The following is an 18,743-nucleotide window of genomic DNA, read 5'->3' on the forward strand; positions in this document are numbered from 1 at the left end:
ATAAAATGTTAAACGGTTTTCTAATTGTGTTTAGCATGTTCCAACAGAACAGAAAATCTGTACTTGCATTACTTGTCAAGGGTTTGAATTAGTGCATCTGAGTGATTGCACTCTGCTGTTCAGAAAGTTCAGTTCTTCTTGAGCTTACCCCAAGGGCTGCCTCTTTCTATGGATCGAAGCACACACAGTGCACTGACTCATGAAGCTAACTGACAGAACATACCTGACAACATTATTTATGCTGTGTATGATCAGTCTTTCAAGATTTCAAGATACTTCTGTGTAGATTGAAGCTAATATTGGTGACCAGAGAATGAATTATGCATAGATATTGGGTCATCTTACGTCTGCCACTGCGTAAAATTAATTTGAACATTTACAAGTTAACATTACTCATTCAATAATAATTAAAAAGAATGTTTAGGATAGTTATACTGGTTTGAATGAGGCATATATGTAAGGGTGTGGTATATTGTCAAAACAATATCCGCTTCTGACCCCTGCTTTAATACCCCTCTCTCCAGGGCACGCTAACTAAGGGCACAGATTATACACAATTTAACCAGTGGAGGTGCATTAATTTTGGGCACAAAGCTGACAAAATGAACTAAGGCGTCGCCTCGCTTCGTTGTGAGTGTTTTGTTTTAGCTGTTAGGCTGTTTTTTTTAATATGCCTGAGTTTTAGGCTTCATTTGCACAAAGACTTTTATGTTGATGAGCCTGAATATGGGTGGGGGGAGTGGGGAGAGCACTGTTTTTACTGCTGGAGCCTGATTGTGGTGGAGCGTTGCCTTTATCAATAACCACATTTATTAAAAAAAACTGAATATATAAATTTCAACATTAGCAATAGAATATATACCCAATGAACAAATATCTCAATGTCCGAATACTTGGGGCCGAATACTAAGTATTGTTCAGGAAATCAGTGCCCATTTTAAAATGAAATCTGCACTGAGATTAGATTAGATTATATTCAACTTTATTGTCATTGTGCAGAATACAAGTACAGGGCCAATGAAATGTAGTTAGCATCTAACCAGAAGTGCAATATATAACATTATTTACATAATTTACATAAAGTGCAGTTGTGATTATTTACATAAAGTGCAGTTGTGATATGACATTGTGATTATGGAAGTTAAATATATACATATTGAAATATAAAACATGTAAACAAAGTAACATTGTGTAGGTGATGCATTATGTACTGAAGGATAAATTAAATACAACTTTACAGAAGGTGCAATGAAATGAATGTGCAATGTTTGTTTAAAGTGCCTGAATGGTGTTCATCCAGATAACAGCCTCAGGAAAAAAACTTTTACGAAGCCTGTTAGTGCGGGAACGGAGGCTCCTGTAATGTCTGCCAGATGGTAAAAGGCTAAAAAATCCATGATTCGGGTGGGTGACGTCCTTGACGATGTTTCTTGCCCTGCCCAGGCAGTGTTTATGGTAGATGTCCTTGATGGTAGGTAATTCGGTGCCTATGATGCGCTGTGCTGTTTTTACCACCCGCTGGAGAGCTTTGCGGTCTGCAGCACAGCAACTGACGTACCATACAGAGATGCAGTTGGTAAGTATGCTCTCAATGGTAGAATGGTAAAAGTTCACCAGTATCCTGGGAGACAAGTGAGCTTTCTTCAGACTCCAAAGAAAATAGAGGCGCTGCAGACGGAGGAGTTCAAGGACCAGGTGAGGTCATTGGAAATGTGGAGACCAAGGAACTTGGTACTGGACACCTGATCCACTGCAGTTCCGTTGATGTAAATGGGGGTGTGAGCTTGGTTGCTAGTCCGTCTGAAGTCCATGTTGATCTCCTTTGTTTTGAGTATGTTTAGTACCAGGTTATTGTTATGGCACCACAAGGACAGATGCTGTACTTCATCCCGGTAGGCTGTTTCATTATTGTCTGTAATCAAGCCTATCACCGTGGTGTCATCTGTGAATTTGACTATGGTGTTTGAACCATAGGCAGGTACACAGTCATGGGTGAAGAGAGAGTACAGGATCGGGCTCAGAACACAACCTTGTGGAACGCCAGTGTTCAAGGTGATGGTTGATGAGTGAAGGTTGCCTAATCTAACAGATTGGGTCTGTTAGACAGGAAGTCTAAAATCCAGTGGCAGAGTGATGTGCTGATACCCAGTTGGCTGAGTTTGGATATCAGCATAGACGGGATCACTGTGTTGAATGCAGAACTAAAATCGATGAACAGCATTCTCACATATGAGTTTTGACAGTCCAGGTGGGTGGTGCTGCAGTGTGTAGTGCTGTTGAGATAGCATCCTCAGTGGATCTGTTGCTACGATAAGCAAACTGGTGTGGGTCCAGCGTAGCAGGCAGGCAGGATTTCAAGTGAGAAAGAACTAGTCTTTCAAAGAAAGACTTTTCACTGAGGCTCCCAGCATGGCTTTGCTTGTTGAGTCATTCGCTAACTCGTGCGCTACATGGTGCCACTAAGTGTACAGAGCATACAAGAATAAACCAAAGCTTCGTGGAGGTGTTCTAGTTTGAGGTGTAAAGCTGACAAAATGAACTGTAGCTTTGCCATGCTTCGTGTTAAGTAGCATGTTAGGCTTCGTTCAAGACTTTTATGTTGACATGGCTGAATATATGTGGAGTAGATGGGTTGCTTTTATCAATAGCCACATTTTATTAAAATGAATATCTGAATCTCAATATTATAAACAGAATTCCTACCCAACGAACGAATAGACGAATATTCGGGGCCAGCCCTGCCTATATGGTGCAGTTTAAGAGCAAAGTGCATGTTTGAACCAGTCAGCGTATTTAGCCAACATCTGAAATGTATAAAAGTGACTCACACTGTACGTCTGGTCTGATTGACCTGCCGTGATGTGGGGGCTCAAAATGCACGTGAAAACATCTCCTACCAAATGACCTGTCTATAGACAGCTTCTGACAAAGCTGTTTCATTCCAAACAACACAGAACACATCTGAATATACCAGTGTTTACTTTTTACCAGTGCATGGGCAGTGGTAGTGTTTGTGCACGGTTTGTGTGCAACCCTGAGAAATCTGTTAGCGATATGTATTCACTCTGCAAGACAAGCGACCAAAATCATTGACATGTCAGAAAACCATTCAAACACACCATGCTTCAGTCAGCCTGTGTGTGCAGTTAAACGGGCATCACTTCCCTCCACGCATGTCACAACACATGACAGCTGAACTTCAGCCCAATTCAATATTAAATTTGGATACGCCATATCAGACTTAAAAACACTATGTCTCTGGCTTTATTTATCAACCTTGAAGCCATAGAGAAAATAAAATGCCAACTCTATGTTTTATTTTATACATCAAACAAGCTTTGAAGTTAACATGAATGAACACATTTATGACCAATATTTAAATTCATCTTCCTGACAAACAACGATTACATCAAAATTAATTTGAATTCTGAGTGAAATTCTGAGTGGAATTCTGAGTTTAAGTTAAATTATATTAATCAACAGTTAACACACTTTAAATTAAATTACAAGACTACGCTAGTGAGTGTACCTTTCTTGCAATACAGATCTGGATGCCCACCGAAATGTTTTGGCAACTAAATTTCTCTGGAATGTACTTACTTGCAGTATAGTTTATACATTTCTAGCCAATGTTTCATTGTCCCATGAACTCTGGGTGTGTTCATGTTGTGTTCTCAGTAGGACTGTGCATTTAATCAAAATTATTCAAAATTATAAATTTTAAAATTTTATTTTATTTTAAATTTTATAATAATTTATAAAATTTATTATAAATTATAAATAAAAATTATAATGCTGTAGTCACGTGGTTCTGCTCCAATCTGCCACCTGGAAGTGACATGGAGGAGAACCTAAACACAGAGGTCGACCCAGGAACTCGACCAGATTGTACCAAAGAAAAACACAGCGTCTGTGGTTTGGGTGTGTTGTGTTTTGACTTTAATTAGGAAGACATTGAACCAAAAGAAGTCAGTGAACAAAAGTCAAACCATCAGACCGAAGCACAATCACACACCAAATATGAACAGTGCTCAAAAAAACAGAGGAACAAGCTCTCAGGAACATTAAACAAAAAAAAAAAAATTAAAACTTTATTACTGAAGCATATTTACAGTACATGCACCATCAGTGAACTATGAAGGCCAATAATACAAAATTAAAATAATCGTTCTTTAACTGTAATCGTGGTAAAATGTGCAGTTATTTATGATACTGATTTGCGCTCATATCGCCCAGCACTAAGTGTATATGACTGTCATTGTTTGTGCAGTCAGAAGTTTATTAGCTGGTACCCCATTCTTTCTCTGATTGGCATGTGACAATATGAATAGTGGACTTTAATTGGTGTTAAATGCATGTCTGTATGTATCCATCTGTGCCAGTGAGAGTGTGAGGGTGTCCATGCATGACTTTTGACCTATTTTCCCTTTGTCCCAGCGCTGGAAGTGTGCTAGTGTGACTTGCTCAGATCATGCTTTCAGAAACTCTTCCACAGCAAGTCCACATGCAGCTGTGCATTCCTTATGTAACCGAGGACCGTTCCACAGCTTATATGTATAGACTGGTGTGTTTGTGTTTTATGATCTATGCCTAATGTACATGCAGGCATTTGTCATAATAATAAACCAGTCATTATGTTTTGCAGTATCTGAAATGGACTGCTGTTCTAGGGATTATTTTGTAACTTGGATCATACAATAGGGAAACAAACTCACTTTTTAGCAGTCTTTAAATCCACATTGTTTGATATGTGTCTGTCTGCTCGCTCTGTGGTGTTCACACCCTTATTTTTTTTTTTACTGACATTTGCAAGTCATTTTTTTCCTTTCTATTTGGAAGTTTGTTTATTTCAAAATATGTCCTCTGTCTCTCTCTCTCTCTCTCTCTCTCTCTCTCTCTCTACTACACAACAAATGCAGGATAATTGGTTTTATGTAGCTGTTACTAAGCTTTGTTTTCATCCAAAGCTCGCTTTTCTTCATTAGAACCCTGATTAATAAAAGTAAATTTGTTTTTGAATGAAGTCCTATTAAGACACAGGTCTAAATGCTACATCTCAGATTCTTATGTGAGCTGACCACACACACACACACACACACACACACACACACACACAAAGTTCACATTTGTGCTCTTCATTCTGGGTCTAATTTACTACAGCATGAACGTGGCAGCAGTTCCAGTGTCATGGGATGTCCAGTGAATGTGTTTTTAGACCAGGTGCTGGTGATTATGTGCTGGTGGAGGACTACGCAATTAGACACAAATATATAGCATTCCAGTCAGGAATGCTTGCTCAACACTGGCATTTTGACAAACGAAGCACTGAGGGGAAATTGGGGGGGTGGGGGTCTAGGCTATACAATACATTTAATTTAAATCACTTTTAATAATTCTTTTCTTTTTTTAAAAAAAGACATTTTGGTGTGTTTTCAAAGGATTTTGAAAGTCCATTTTTATTTTTAGTACTTTATAAGTGACTGTCATGTAATTAATATGATCAGTAAATTATAGGGATATTACAGTAACAGTAAGTGAAATGTAATCACAGGCCTAAACAACTGCTGTTCTAAGGAAGGTACAGCAAGTGGGTGTTGAATTGACAATATCAAAAAATGTATAAAACTCTATTCTATTAAAAAATAAACACTTGCATAATAAAGACTGTTAATTATTCAGTGACTGAAATGCTCATCTTACAAATTGTGCTGCTGGAAGTTCCACCTAAAGTGCCAAGTAAATTTACAATTACATTAGGTTTTTAAATAACTGAAATCTCAGAGGACACAGTTGAGTGTAATGCACTAGCTTTACTAGTTTGCTCTAGTTAAATGTGTACCACTTTAGAATAAGAGTACATTTTATAAATGGGTTCACATCTGTTTATTAATGGTTCTTAATTATGTTAACACATTATTCCATTAATGTCATTTCTGACACATAGATAGTGTAATAGTGACGTTATTTGACAAATAGTGAACCCACATCCGTCTACACAGTTAAACATCAGATCTTGCAACATACTGCTCCTACTTTGTGTATTCCATCAGACAACATTAAGCTTGTCAGCTTCTGTGCATATTTGTTAATGCATGTAATAATTTAAGTACCAATTTAATTAATTAACCCTCTGTAGAAAGTCTTTTTAGACACAGATGACAATGTGGTACAGCTTAACACAGGAAATGACTAAGTTCAAATTTTCAGGTCAGCTTATTTTTTATCTTGTCATTTTCAGTAAGTTCTTGGACACTTTCAGCATTAGACAAAAACAAGGTCACTGTTGCCCTTTCTCTGTGTTAAAAATGATTATTAATGACTTTTAAGGCAAACTAATTAATAATCATGTTACAGAAAGATTTTAAACCATTTCTTAACCTTCATAAGTGTAGATTTGTTTTAAAGTCGTGCTGTTAAATGTTATTATTTTTCTAAATCGAAAGCCTGTGGGTCAACTTGATTTAAAGTGTCCTGCTGATTCATGTGATCTAAATGAGGAATGATTCATTCATTCAGAGATCAACAAAATCATTACAAATTAACCAATGTGGAGAAAGTAATAAATGATTTATCCATCATGATATGTTGTAAAATTGTTTCGCATTCTAATAGAACATCTATCCGAGTGTGTGTGTGTGTGTGTGTGTGTGTGTGTGTGGCTATGAGTCTGTATGTGTGTATATTCTGCTTGAGTTTGACACCTCCTCGTGGTTTCCTCCTGTACTGTGTCCCCTCCCCCTCTTCCTCAGAGCGCAGTAAAATTATACAAGCCTTTCTGTGTGTCTGTGAATGTGTAGCGGAATGGCAGAGGTTAAAGATGTGTGAGCACAGAGCTTTGGCCACTCCCTGAGCCAGCCAAGATTTTCATTTTTTATCCTTTATCTCCACCTCCACTCGGCCCTCTGACTCGCTCCCTCTCCCCTCTCCCCTCTCTGTGTGAGTGTGTGAGTGTGTGAGTGTGAGTGTGTGTGTGTGAGTGTGAGTGTGAGAGAGAGAGAGAGAGAGAGAGTTAAGACACTGTCTATAGAACAGGAAAAGGCTAACAGAGGACTGGTCTGTGAAGACAAGCAGTAGAGGCAGAAGCAGGGAGCGAGTGAGACGAAAGGAGGGCATCAGCAGCTTTCGGAGAAGGCTACGTGCAGCCACAAAGAGACTGCACACACACACACATTTTTACATATTTGTGTAAGGAGAATGGAGGACAGTTCAGCAAGCGTGGCTCCAGCATTCAACAATTCTACTGCACCCCTGCTAAACAATCATTGTGCGGGTAAGACAGCGATGTCTAAGGAAGATTGGTGTGTATATGTGGGTGTGTGTGTGTAATTCATTCTCTGTGCCATTTAGTTCCTGGGCATGTTGTTTATTAGGTTTGTTTAAGTTTAGATATTAGGTTTAAATTTAATTATAGCCTCTATCATGAACACTTTTGTCAGCAGTCAGATTGTGACATTGTTAATTAAAAGGAGATAAGATGTAAAAAGGAAATAAGATGTGTTTAAGAAACAGCTATCTTTCCTTGTCCATCAAACATTTAAGCCACACAAATTAATATGAGTGTAAAATCTAGCCAAAATATTGCAAAGGAAATTTCAATAAATTATTTTCCCCAGGTTGTTCATCCCTAGAATAAATGTTTGTTGGGTTGATACATTTTAAACACAGTAGGCTTTAGGTTTTGAACACAAGGAGTGTGTGCCTGATCTTGTTGCATTGTCCATGTATTTCTCAGTGCTTCTGAAGGGGATTCCGAGCACACAAGGATTATTTAAACTGCATAAAGTGTGGTGCGTGTGTCTGTTGTGGCTTCAGCGGGAAGCCACTTCTGCTCCCCCATTGAAGGTCTGCTGTTTGTGGTATCTCATTCAAAGCAAACTGGCTTAAGGCAACATGGGGTACTGTTAAACTGCTAAATGGCGTGTGTGTTGTTGGGACTGTACGTGGTATGAGTTGTATAAATGACTCTGAGAGCAGAGGATGTGAAATGGAGACACACACACGCAGATACTCTCACAAGTATAAGGGCCAGTTCATGGCTCAATGTGGACATGGTCCTTTAGTCGGTTTGGGTGTTACTTCCTCTCTTTGTAAAAGTGTGTTATAGGAACTGGCAGTCAATGAATAACCAGTGCAACACACAGCTGTTGGATTGTGTGTGTGCGCGTGTGTCTCTGCATATTTGCTCATGTGAAATTTGGCGGGAGTATGTATGCTCTGTTAACATTTACAATTCATTTGCATGCCATGGTAAGCCTTCAGGTTACAGCTATGCAAAAACGATTCAGAACCTAGTTTTCCACCACAATGCTATTATCATCTTTTTTTCTTTCTCTCTCTCTCTCTCTCTCTCTCTCACTTTTAAGTTCTTGCTCGCTTCCCTCCCCCTATCATATTCTGAGGTTCTACCCTCCTCTCCTCCACCTCCCTCTTTAATTAAAAACAAACAAAAACACATGGAAGCAAAACAAAGTTTGAAGCGCATGTTGCGTGAGAGAGATAAAGAATAGGCAGACAGTGCAGGCAAGAAACATACCAGAGACCTAGGCTGTCCTGATAGCTGTTGTTTGTGTTGGCTCTGATGCTACTCAAATAATTCAAATCCACAAGACTTTATAACTAAATTATACAACTAAATTAATTGGTTATTATAAATAAATACATAAGCAAAAAACACCTTAATTCACAAATCAAATCAAATTTATTTATATAGCGCTTTTCACAACTGATTTTGTCACAAAGCAGCTTCACAGAATTCCAGTAAGACAAAGATTTGACATGAAATGTAAAAAAAACAAAATGTAAAACCCTCAAGTGAGCAAGCCAGGGGCGACAGTGGCAAGGAAAAACTCCCCCAGCTGAGGAAGAAACCTTGGGGGGAACCAAGGCTCACAAGGGGTGACCCATCCTCCTCTGGTCAATCTACTGGTAATAATAGTCAGTATTTGTATTACTATTGTATTTGTAATACTACTAATAGTAGTATTTTTAGTATATATATATATATATATATATGACAAAAAAGTCATAGGTGTGAAACCAAAATATATAAAGCATATACCCTATTATTAGCATTTCACTTACTGTTTATCGATACATTATGATCAGTGTCAGCTTTTTAAAATCCTGCTATAGCAAATAGTTACTTCTTAACGGTTTTATTATGCATTGCCTATTTTCTGGGCCTTTTTGCCTGTGTTTTTAGTTTTTAAATGTTTAATTATGTTGAATATAGGGGCATTCCTATTTTTTGCTTGTTTTCTTTTCTGTTTCATAAGGTGTCTTTGTCTGACTTCAGATTTTTCCTCATCAACACTCTTTATAATCTTGCTGAAAAACATGACACAACATAGTCATGGTGAGGTCAGACACACATGTATGAGTCAGAGACAGAGAGAGAGAACACCCTGCATCTGGCCAGGTAACCCTGATTCTTTGGGACCTGCATATGCTAAACTATGGATGCATGAGCACTAAGGATGTATATCTTCACCACTAAGGTCGATTCGATACGCATCTCGATACACTGCCACCGATACGATATAATTGCGATACACTGAAAACCCTTGCTGATACGATGCGATACAAATCACTCCTGTTCAGGATACGAAGCAATTCAAAAATGATTTGATAACGATATGACTTAATTATAAGAGGATTTGGTTTGATAAGTAATCATTCGATATAGTTAGTTGAGGTTTGAGGATGTATTAGCCTAACCCATCAGTTTTCTTAACTCGATAGCACAATTCTGCTTTACTCTCTGTAACGATCTGAGGGATGTATGCATCTGGTTGTTTTCAATGGAGTAAAACCAATACATAATATAAAAAAATGCATAATTCAATACATTCAGAATGAGAATTACATTTTATTCAGTTGAATTACTCAGTTATATTCTCCGTCTATATTTATACAAAATGTATAAAACATATTAACAGTTTTCAAAAGTGCAGTATTAAAAATGTGCATAGAGAAAATTATGATTTACAACACATACTATTGTCTGCTAGACTTATCTGCTACTCCACACCGTGCCGTCACCAGGTTTGTCGTGCTACTAACGCATTTTATAGCCCCACAGCATTGCTTGCAGATTGAGTGTATCTTGTTAAGTTGACCACCTTGCTTAAAAAACCCAAAATATGGTCACACGTTTGATCTGTGTGTCTTTTTTGGTGCATTAAATATCTCTGTCGTTGCTAATGCTCTCGTTTCCTTCCATTTTTGTTGTGTACGTCTGCGTGCTTGAGTCCGTGCCTGAGGACACGATGGTGCATTTATGTTGCCTCAGAAAAAAAAAAGAAATCAATAATAAAATACGTTGACTCAGAAAATACGTTAGAATAAGGAATAGATACTGCAAAACAAAACACTCGATTTAACTATGGTATTTGCCGATGCAAAAAGGCTAGAGGAGATGCACCATAAATTCACCCGCAAATTAAACCCGATGCAACTTGAATCTACCGGTGCAGTCGCATCGCAGACGTGTGCCGAACCACTGATGTGAATCGGTGAATCTCCCCACCCCTAATGAGCACAGATCACATTCTGCAGCACATACATGTGACTTAGAGATGTGTCATCTTTGTACTAAAGATGTTTCTGTTGTGCAATAGATTTCATAAACTTATAGATATGAGATTAAATCATTCAGCTTTGATGCAACTCTTGTGAGCTGTACAGCCAATGCATAGAGATTATAAACAGCCTGTTAAACCCATGAATATACTAATTTTAATTATTGTATTTATATCACAATATAATTCTTATTTTTGGCCGATACAATATAATTCGAACATAGAGTATAGAGTATAATATCCACTGAAAAACTTACAAGAAATAATTAAATTTAATTAAATATTTTTAAAATAACTTTAAAATTGAGTGCTGAACTGACAACAGAGCCCTGTAGTGACCATCAGTCAGTGACAGATGCTGTAAATAATGTATATTGAAATATTGAAAATGTGTATATAAATCATGTCATTTTTATTGAAATATTTTATATTGATATTGAATTATTGTCCAGCCCTAACTGTACCTTAAATAAATATATTTTCAGTATAAAATAATGTATTTGCCCCTTAATCCTTGTCAGGCTTTCTTCATTTGATACCAGGAGTTAGTTAGCTTTAGTTTTGCACTGAGGCTACCAGCAAGCTTCACACACCAAACATGTCTTAAGTGCATTTGGAATTAGAGGGAAATTGTAGAAATTAGATATCTTTTACATACTTCTTTAACTGTGAATTATTAATTCAAACAGGCTTAGTACAAAAAAATTGATCTCAGATATGACTTATGTGCTTGGAAAAAGAGACGGGCATTAACTGCCAGGAAGGGTATGATGTAGCTGTAGTAAAGTGAAACTCTGGCCTGTTCTGTGGGCTCATGTGTACTAATCCAGCTGATCCATCATAGACTAGAATGCTGTGACCCTCTCTCTTTCCTTCTCTCTGTCTGTCTTGGCCCAGCTTTGCAGTCTAATGTCTTTAAGCGAACCTGTCGCCACACGCAGCAAACGGTTTAAAGCTGCATACAAGCAGCAGCCTGGAATCTGAGAGTCATGCTGTGATGATTAGCATGCCATGCTGACACACACTCACACATTATCTCTCTCTCTCTCTTTATTTAGATAGATAGATAGATAGATTGATTGGGGGACTTGAACCCACAACCTCCAGGTCCATGGAGCTGTGTGATTGCGACACTGTGCCGCCCCTAAAAGGATTTTATTAATAAAAAATAAATGTATTAAAAAAAACAGTTGCTTGGATGAGGCTCTGTGTTTTCAGTGGTCAGGACCTGCAGTGTCAACTCCCAGTGATTAAAGTAACTATCATGTTGCTCACGCTAATATATGCTAATCATACGCAAGTGAAATGAATCAGAGACAGAGAGTGATGACAGTAAAGTGATGAAAACCCTTGTCACAGCAGTGTTTTACACCATTACCCTGTCTCAGGCTCAGGCACCCTGAGGGGTGTGTGTGTGCGTGCGTGCGCACATGCATGGGTGGCTTGGTGGGTGGGTGTATGTGTGTATCTCTGCACCAAGCCTGAGGCTGTAACAGTGAATGATTAACATACAGTTTTAAAGCAGCTCTCTGTCTCCTCTGCTCTTAACTCCCTGCCTCTTCCTCTGTCATAGGTCTAACTTGACTTGGAGGGGCTCCAGAATGAATTAATAATAGAGCTTGAATCAGTTGTTTCAGAATACAGCAGCCTGATTTATCAGAGGTAGTGGTACGTTTATATGTATCATACATTATATTTGTTTCAGGAAAATCTCTCTATCTTGTGTACAGTTAATATGTTACTTATTAGTTAGACATGAGGGTATTTTGAATATATATCAGTGTTTGTCCACCAGTGGTGCATGCAGTGAAACAGGAAAAGCTTGGTAGTCTTGGTTGAGTCATCCCAAATATTTTTGTAATAACAACGCTGAAAATGAAAACCAGTAGAATCATAATACTCATTGCCTGTATATACCCTCCTAAATGCAAGAACAAGAATGATTTCATGAACACCAGAATCTAGTCCATCAATTTGTGTGTGTATGTGTGTATGTGTGTGTTACCAGGGATAAGCATTAGGCTGTTCTATGAAAAAGGTAAATGCCCTTCTGTCTTGCTTCCGCACAGACCCTCATTTCAAGTTAGAAAGGAAGGAAGTGTAGAATTTTGGCTTATATTGTGGCATAAGTCCTTCATTTTTATATCCGCTGTGTCCTCAGTTGGCAGAAGTGTGACTGCTCTGCAACTCAGAATCTAATATATTGCACACATGCATCTACACACACACAGGCTTATTAAACCATCCAAAACTGCTTTAATCCCACACTTACACACTGCTGAAATATTAGACAACATGTGGACCACCTTTGGGCACCTGAGTGTTGAAATGATATGCTAAATATAATTGCTGTGTTAGGCTTTGCATTATACTCAATGTAATTTGATACTTAGATTGTGCAAGAATCTCTTAATTCAGTTTCACATTCTAAGTGGTGTGCTTTCATACTAAATACTGATGAGTGCAAAGTCAGCTTTTTGTTTGGCAGCTTTTTGTTCAATGCTTCCAGTTCCACCTTAAATGCTGCAGTAGCCACAGGCACTACAATGCAATTGCTTCAGCATTTAAGGTGGAACTGGAAATTTCAAGACTTCTGCAAACTACTAGCGATTTTTTTGTTATGAAGTAAAGGGCCATGCACTGAAACTAAGTTAAACTAAGATAATACAATGTTTATCATAGATTTTAAGTTGGTGAAAATACTGATGTTTTTGGCTTTATTTGGTCGCTTCTGCTGCCATTGTGCCAGTGATTCACAATGCGTTCATAGCTGTTCATTTGAAGTTTGCCCATGAAAATTCAGTTTCATGGGGTATATACCCCTCCCACTTGGCCCTACCATTTTTTCCCCCAAGAAGATTTAAGACACCTCACACCTAAGCAAAAAGGAGGGGTAGGGCTAAGGGGTAAAATGGGATTCACTCTGTGTCTAAACCCTAGTACAAAGGCCAGGTAATGTCAGAGTGCGCTTATATGTTATTAGAGCCAGTAGTGATCCAGAGAATCAAAGTGAATTCGTCCCTGAACACGTTGCACAGGCATTAATCCATGCTTAAGCCATACACAGTTCATATGTGAAATTGACTCATGTGACCTCACTTCGCAAGATGAGCAAGTACCATTCAGTGGCCCATGAATGCATGATAAAAGAATTTGACCCTCCCCAATAGCATTAAGATGATCAAGTATTTGTCAGTATCTATGGTTATCTAACTTACGGGATTTTTCTCTATTCCGGTTTCCTCCCATGCTCCAAAAACACATGTTAGTAGGTAGTTTGTTGACTCAAAAGTGTCCATAGGGATGTGTGTGTGTGTCACCCTGCCAAGGACTGGCGCCCCCTCCTGGGTGTGTTTGTGCCTTGCTCCCAATGATTCCAGGAACTAGATAAGTTGTTACAGACAATGAATGAATGAGTTAGCATTGCCATTAGAGATCATTCTCATTCAAAGTCCTCAAGATTCTAATAGCCAGTTGTGTTACATTTGTTTTATCACAAACACAATTTAACACAATTTTCACTATGAAATCATATTAAAATATAGTTGTATGAATAGTTGGCTGTTTTTGTGACTTTGTGATGCATGCCTTAAAAACAGGTAGGTATCTGTAAGATGTTATGTTACTTCATTGTAATACTGTGTCCATTTGCCAAAAAAACTAAAGGTTTTCTGTATTCTTTCTCAGTCCTGCCATGTTCTCCAGCCTGTCAGTCCCTCTTGGATGGCACACGATTCCCCTGTGCCTGTGTTCTTATTCAGCAGATGTTTGCTCTTACATTTGGGTCATACAAGGCCCCTGAGTTTTCTGTACAGCAGATATACAAAACTGGTCTCCGTTGCAAAACACTTTGATTAGATGAGGTGTGTGTGTGGTGCAGTTTGGTACACAGGAAGGATTACCACCACATTAGAGAGGGTGTAACACGCACATACACACATATACTGGCATCCTTACGCACCAAATCAGTAGAGACATGTGCTGCCACTTGCACTGTACGTCTTTACAAGTGTTTAAATATTTTAATGAGCACCAAGCCTCAACACTTAATTATTTTTCCAGCTAAAAGATCAAGATAAAACATCTCGTACTCAGTGGAGAATATTTATATGAGAAAGAAAAAAACAAACACAGAACACCAGTCCATCACAGAGCAAATAAATTAAATATAATAATTTTAAATAATGAAAGACAACTACATTTACCAAATCAGGGTGGGCCTGAACTATTAAAATGTTCAAGTATCCATTTATTGTTTTAGTATTCAGAAAAGGTCTTGGTCACAAATGCATTACCCTTTTCAGCGGGCCTGATGTGGGCTTAATAAAAGCATTCCCTGAGTAATCCACCTGAAGTGATGCCTTTGAATACAGAACAAATATTTCGCACATTGCACTGTGGACACGTTACTCAAACACCAGCTGTCTTCTGATTGGATAAATGCATTGCTTTTGCTGAATTAATTTGCATAAATGTGGTCTTGGCTCAACTTTTTGCTGCACCACGTCTCTCAGACATGGGCCCATCCTGCACCACTTGTCTGTGTCTGACAGAACTGCCACTTCCCATTGAAAACAAACATTGTGGTTGGTTAACATGCTAGAGCAGCGTAAATGCAGGGTAGCTCTGAGTACACCTTGATCAGCCTTTTAGCCAGTTATTATTTCCTGAACTGGCTTTTAAATGCAACCTTTTAGTGTATATTAATGTAATATGAGACTTTACACTTTAGTGAAATTCTGCATTTCCTCTTTCCAGACATTTGACACAAAATTATTACTCTTTTTAAAGTCTGGCTGTGCATGAGTTTAACAGTAGATGAAACAGAGCCTATGTCTGCTCTGAATATGAATTTTGTACATTGAATGAAAATCTTACAAAGGAGTATTGCAGTGCTTCAGAGAACCATTTAATTGTTTTATATCTGTTGGACACAACTACTTTACTAGCAGTATATCTTGATAGAAAGTTTTGTATTTCATTGCCTATTGTAAATGAATGTTAATGAGGTGTGTCGGTTGAATGCCTCCAGTGTAATTGTTTGTATTTTGTAGCATGGAGAGGACTGGAAGGTTGATTGCGCCACTCTTTCAGCAGAGCTCTTATCTGGCCCATATATCTGCTATCTCTCCCAGAGGACGTCCTCCTTAGACATGCAGGCAAAATGAAGCACCCAGAAACAGCAGTGGTTGTAGCTTTTCAGCCCCCCCGCCACTGTGTGCGATTGAGTGTTGCCCTCTTAATTACAGGGGAAGGAATGCTTCTAAGTCTTTATCAATGTGAGCATGTAGAGAAATTGTGATATGGAGAATCTGTATGTGTAATCAGCTGTTTTGTGTGTGTGAGAGAGAAGTAGAAAGACTAGGAATTTGACAGAGCATTGTGAAATATGACAAGTGCAGAAGTCTTCCCTTATTTGCTATTAGACTGCAAGTGCTTATGGGTAGAAATAAAGAAGGTGTTTCATTCATACATATACATATATATAACAGGGTGATGCAGAATTACCCTTGTTTATAAATATTATTTCACATGACATCAGGACTGGGGAAGGTTATTTCAGTCACATTTATTTTTTAATTTATATGTCATTATTTAAAAAGCATTAAAAAGGTCTCTCTCTCTCTCTCTCTCTCTCTCTCTCTCTTTCTCTCTTTCTGTGTCTTTCTCTCTGTGTTTTACTCAGTTCCTCCTCCCTTCCACATACTTAACTTTACTGCTAGACTTAACCGTAACTCCCGCTAAAATTAATTTTCCCTGTTTAAAAGCATTGTATTGTCAGTGTTTGCGCTCTTTGTACTGCAGTTCCCTGGCACAGAAACACACTGCAGATAAGGCAGCTTAAAGGAAATACCTGCAACTAAAGGAGGAAACTGCGGGCGGAGAAGCTAGAAGGTGAATTGGCGTATTCAGCAGCCAGCTGCACTTTGCTTTCACAGTCCTGGCTTCCTGCAACCTTGAGAAGTTTCTTTTGTGTCTCAGGGACTTTGTGACCAAGATAAAAGCAATTTGATATGTGTGTGGCCTTTTACTGCAAACCTTAAAAACTTTCATAATTTCTTTCCTTGCATTCTGAGATTTTGTGTTGCTTGAATGATCAAGGAATAATGGTTGTTGTTTTTTCCATTACTGATAGTTACATGTCAACTTACCAAATCTTACCCAAAAATTCTGGAAGGTTTTAGGAAGCTGGTTCCTCTCGTTTGGTATTTTGTTTTCCAGTCCTTGACATACTGGACTAATGATCTTTATTCTGGCTAGGCTACTGCTCCAAAGCTGTTTAGCCCTTGGCTCAGGCCTTGGTTTATTCTGTTTTAGTAATAGCTCAACTTACTTTAATCTACAGGAATATTTTTCCAGTATAAATTCCAAGAAATCTGAATGGCAATTGGATTGGCAATTTTTGAATCTGTCTCTTTTCTCAGTAGTGGTTTTCGGATCACTGTATATTCTTTCTAACACAGTAAATAAAATTGATTTCACAGTTGGAGGATGAGAAAATATAACATGACCCGATTTACACCTGGGTGTTTTATGCATGTTGGGTGTCAGGATTATTTCCAGATAGAAAATATTCACCTAAACCTACAACTGTAAACACATCACAAGACACATTCAAAACAGATTCACACAAACCACATCAGGAGGTGGTTTGAGACCAGATGTTATGGCAGTGTAAACTCATCCGTCTTTCCACATCCTGCAAGTAAATCCCTGCCCAATACAGAACATCACAATCCATGCAAGTCTCATGAAGCAACCAGGTGTACACATGGTCAATATTCATCATTTTGTTTTCACTCATTTTCATTTGACTTTCCTCTTCCTTGTGCAAATGGATTACTTCATGTCTGATATCCTCAGAAATATTTTTTTACAGTCTACATATAACCTGGTGTGTGTGTGTATTAGTCATTTTTGCTAATTTGCCTCCCACGCATAGAATAACTACACCGTGACCTTAAAATCCAGCTTTCTGCTTTGCTCTCTCCAGCTTTCCATTACTGTGTATGGAATGTGTGGATTCATCTAGAATTGAATGTTTGAAGCAACATTGGTCTGTGTGTTTTCAGCTTGGTTTATGTTTTATTTCATATGTTTATATGTGCATTTGTTTTTTGATATTATTTTATTTACCTGGGTTTTCTCCAGATCTTTTGTTGTCAGTGTGCATTTGTGTAATGAATATGCACACTTTCAAAAAAAATGGCAGTATATACTCAGTGCCCCTCTAACTAGCTAACCACAATTGAGAATGCAGGGCCCCTTTTTCCTTGCTTTGCCAAGTTAGTGTGGGCTCCTTCAGCAGTCTCAGTTCTAACCACAGATATGCCAGGCAGCCCACTGCAGTGATGAAAAACAAGATACCCCCCCAGCAAGCCTTGCACACAAATACCCCCTTAGAGTATCAGATTACCTCACTTAATCTTGCAGCCAGATTTACTTTCCATATTCGTAAAATCTGCAGTGTAAGAAAAACATTGTGTGGTTACTATTGCACTTTATCTATTTTTGAAGTCATCTTAGTGTTAGCCCTATTAGGTGCACAAAGTTCATCCCAAAGGATTCAAGATTTTTCACATTTTAACATTTTTAATTAACAAATTTGCTCATTATTCTAGGCCATATATTGAAAATACTGGACCTATACAGCTGATATCTACAGGGTGGGCCATTTATATGAATACACCTTAATAAAATGGGAATGGTTGGTGATATTAACTTCCTGTTTGTGGCACATTAGTATATGGGAGGGGGGAAACTTTTCAAGATGGGTGTAGACCATGGCAGCCATTTTGATGTCGGTCATTTTGGATCCATCTTTTGTTTTTTCAATGGGAAGAGGGTCATGTGACAGTGGTTTTATTTGTTAACTTCACCATTCACATAGAAGTTCCTCATCACTGAACAAAATTTTCAGTCTAAACTTAGGGTCCTGCTCCAATTTTTGTTTAGCCCATTCTGCAAATTCAGTGAGTCGATCTTGGTCATTCTCGTTGAGATGCTGCAGCATCTAGAGTTTGTAAGGGCGCCATTTGTGAGTAGCTAATATCCGCCGAAGGGATGTTCGACTGATGACACTCTCCAGTGACATGTGGCGTATGCTACGCTGTGGGCGCTTGTTGAATGAAGTTAGGACAGCCACTGATGTTTCTTCATTAG

The 18,743-nt window shown here is 38.3% G+C and overlaps 1 protein-coding gene across 5 annotated transcripts in view; it reads left to right on the forward strand.

Annotated features, from left to right (window-relative positions):
• The window catches only part of LOC136705752 (echinoderm microtubule-associated protein-like 4), a 72,580-nt gene that overhangs the window by 15,034 nt on the left and 38,803 nt on the right, over positions 1-18,743 (forward strand). For 3 of the 5 annotated variants that reach the window (XM_066679491.1, XM_066679492.1, XM_066679495.1), the window contains exon 1: positions 7,075-7,270. The exons of the other annotated variants lie outside the window; for them this stretch is intronic. In XM_066679491.1, coding sequence (XP_066535588.1) covers positions 7,195-7,270 — 76 coding nt within the window. In that variant the 5' untranslated portion in view covers positions 7,075-7,194. Of the gene's footprint in view, positions 1-7,074; positions 7,271-18,743 lie in introns of those variants that run through there. 5 annotated transcript variants of the gene reach the window in all.

Source organism: Hoplias malabaricus, chromosome 8, assembly GCF_029633855.1.
Source record: "Hoplias malabaricus isolate fHopMal1 chromosome 8, fHopMal1.hap1, whole genome shotgun sequence".
Classification (NCBI taxonomy): domain Eukaryota; kingdom Metazoa; phylum Chordata; class Actinopteri; order Characiformes; family Erythrinidae; genus Hoplias; species Hoplias malabaricus.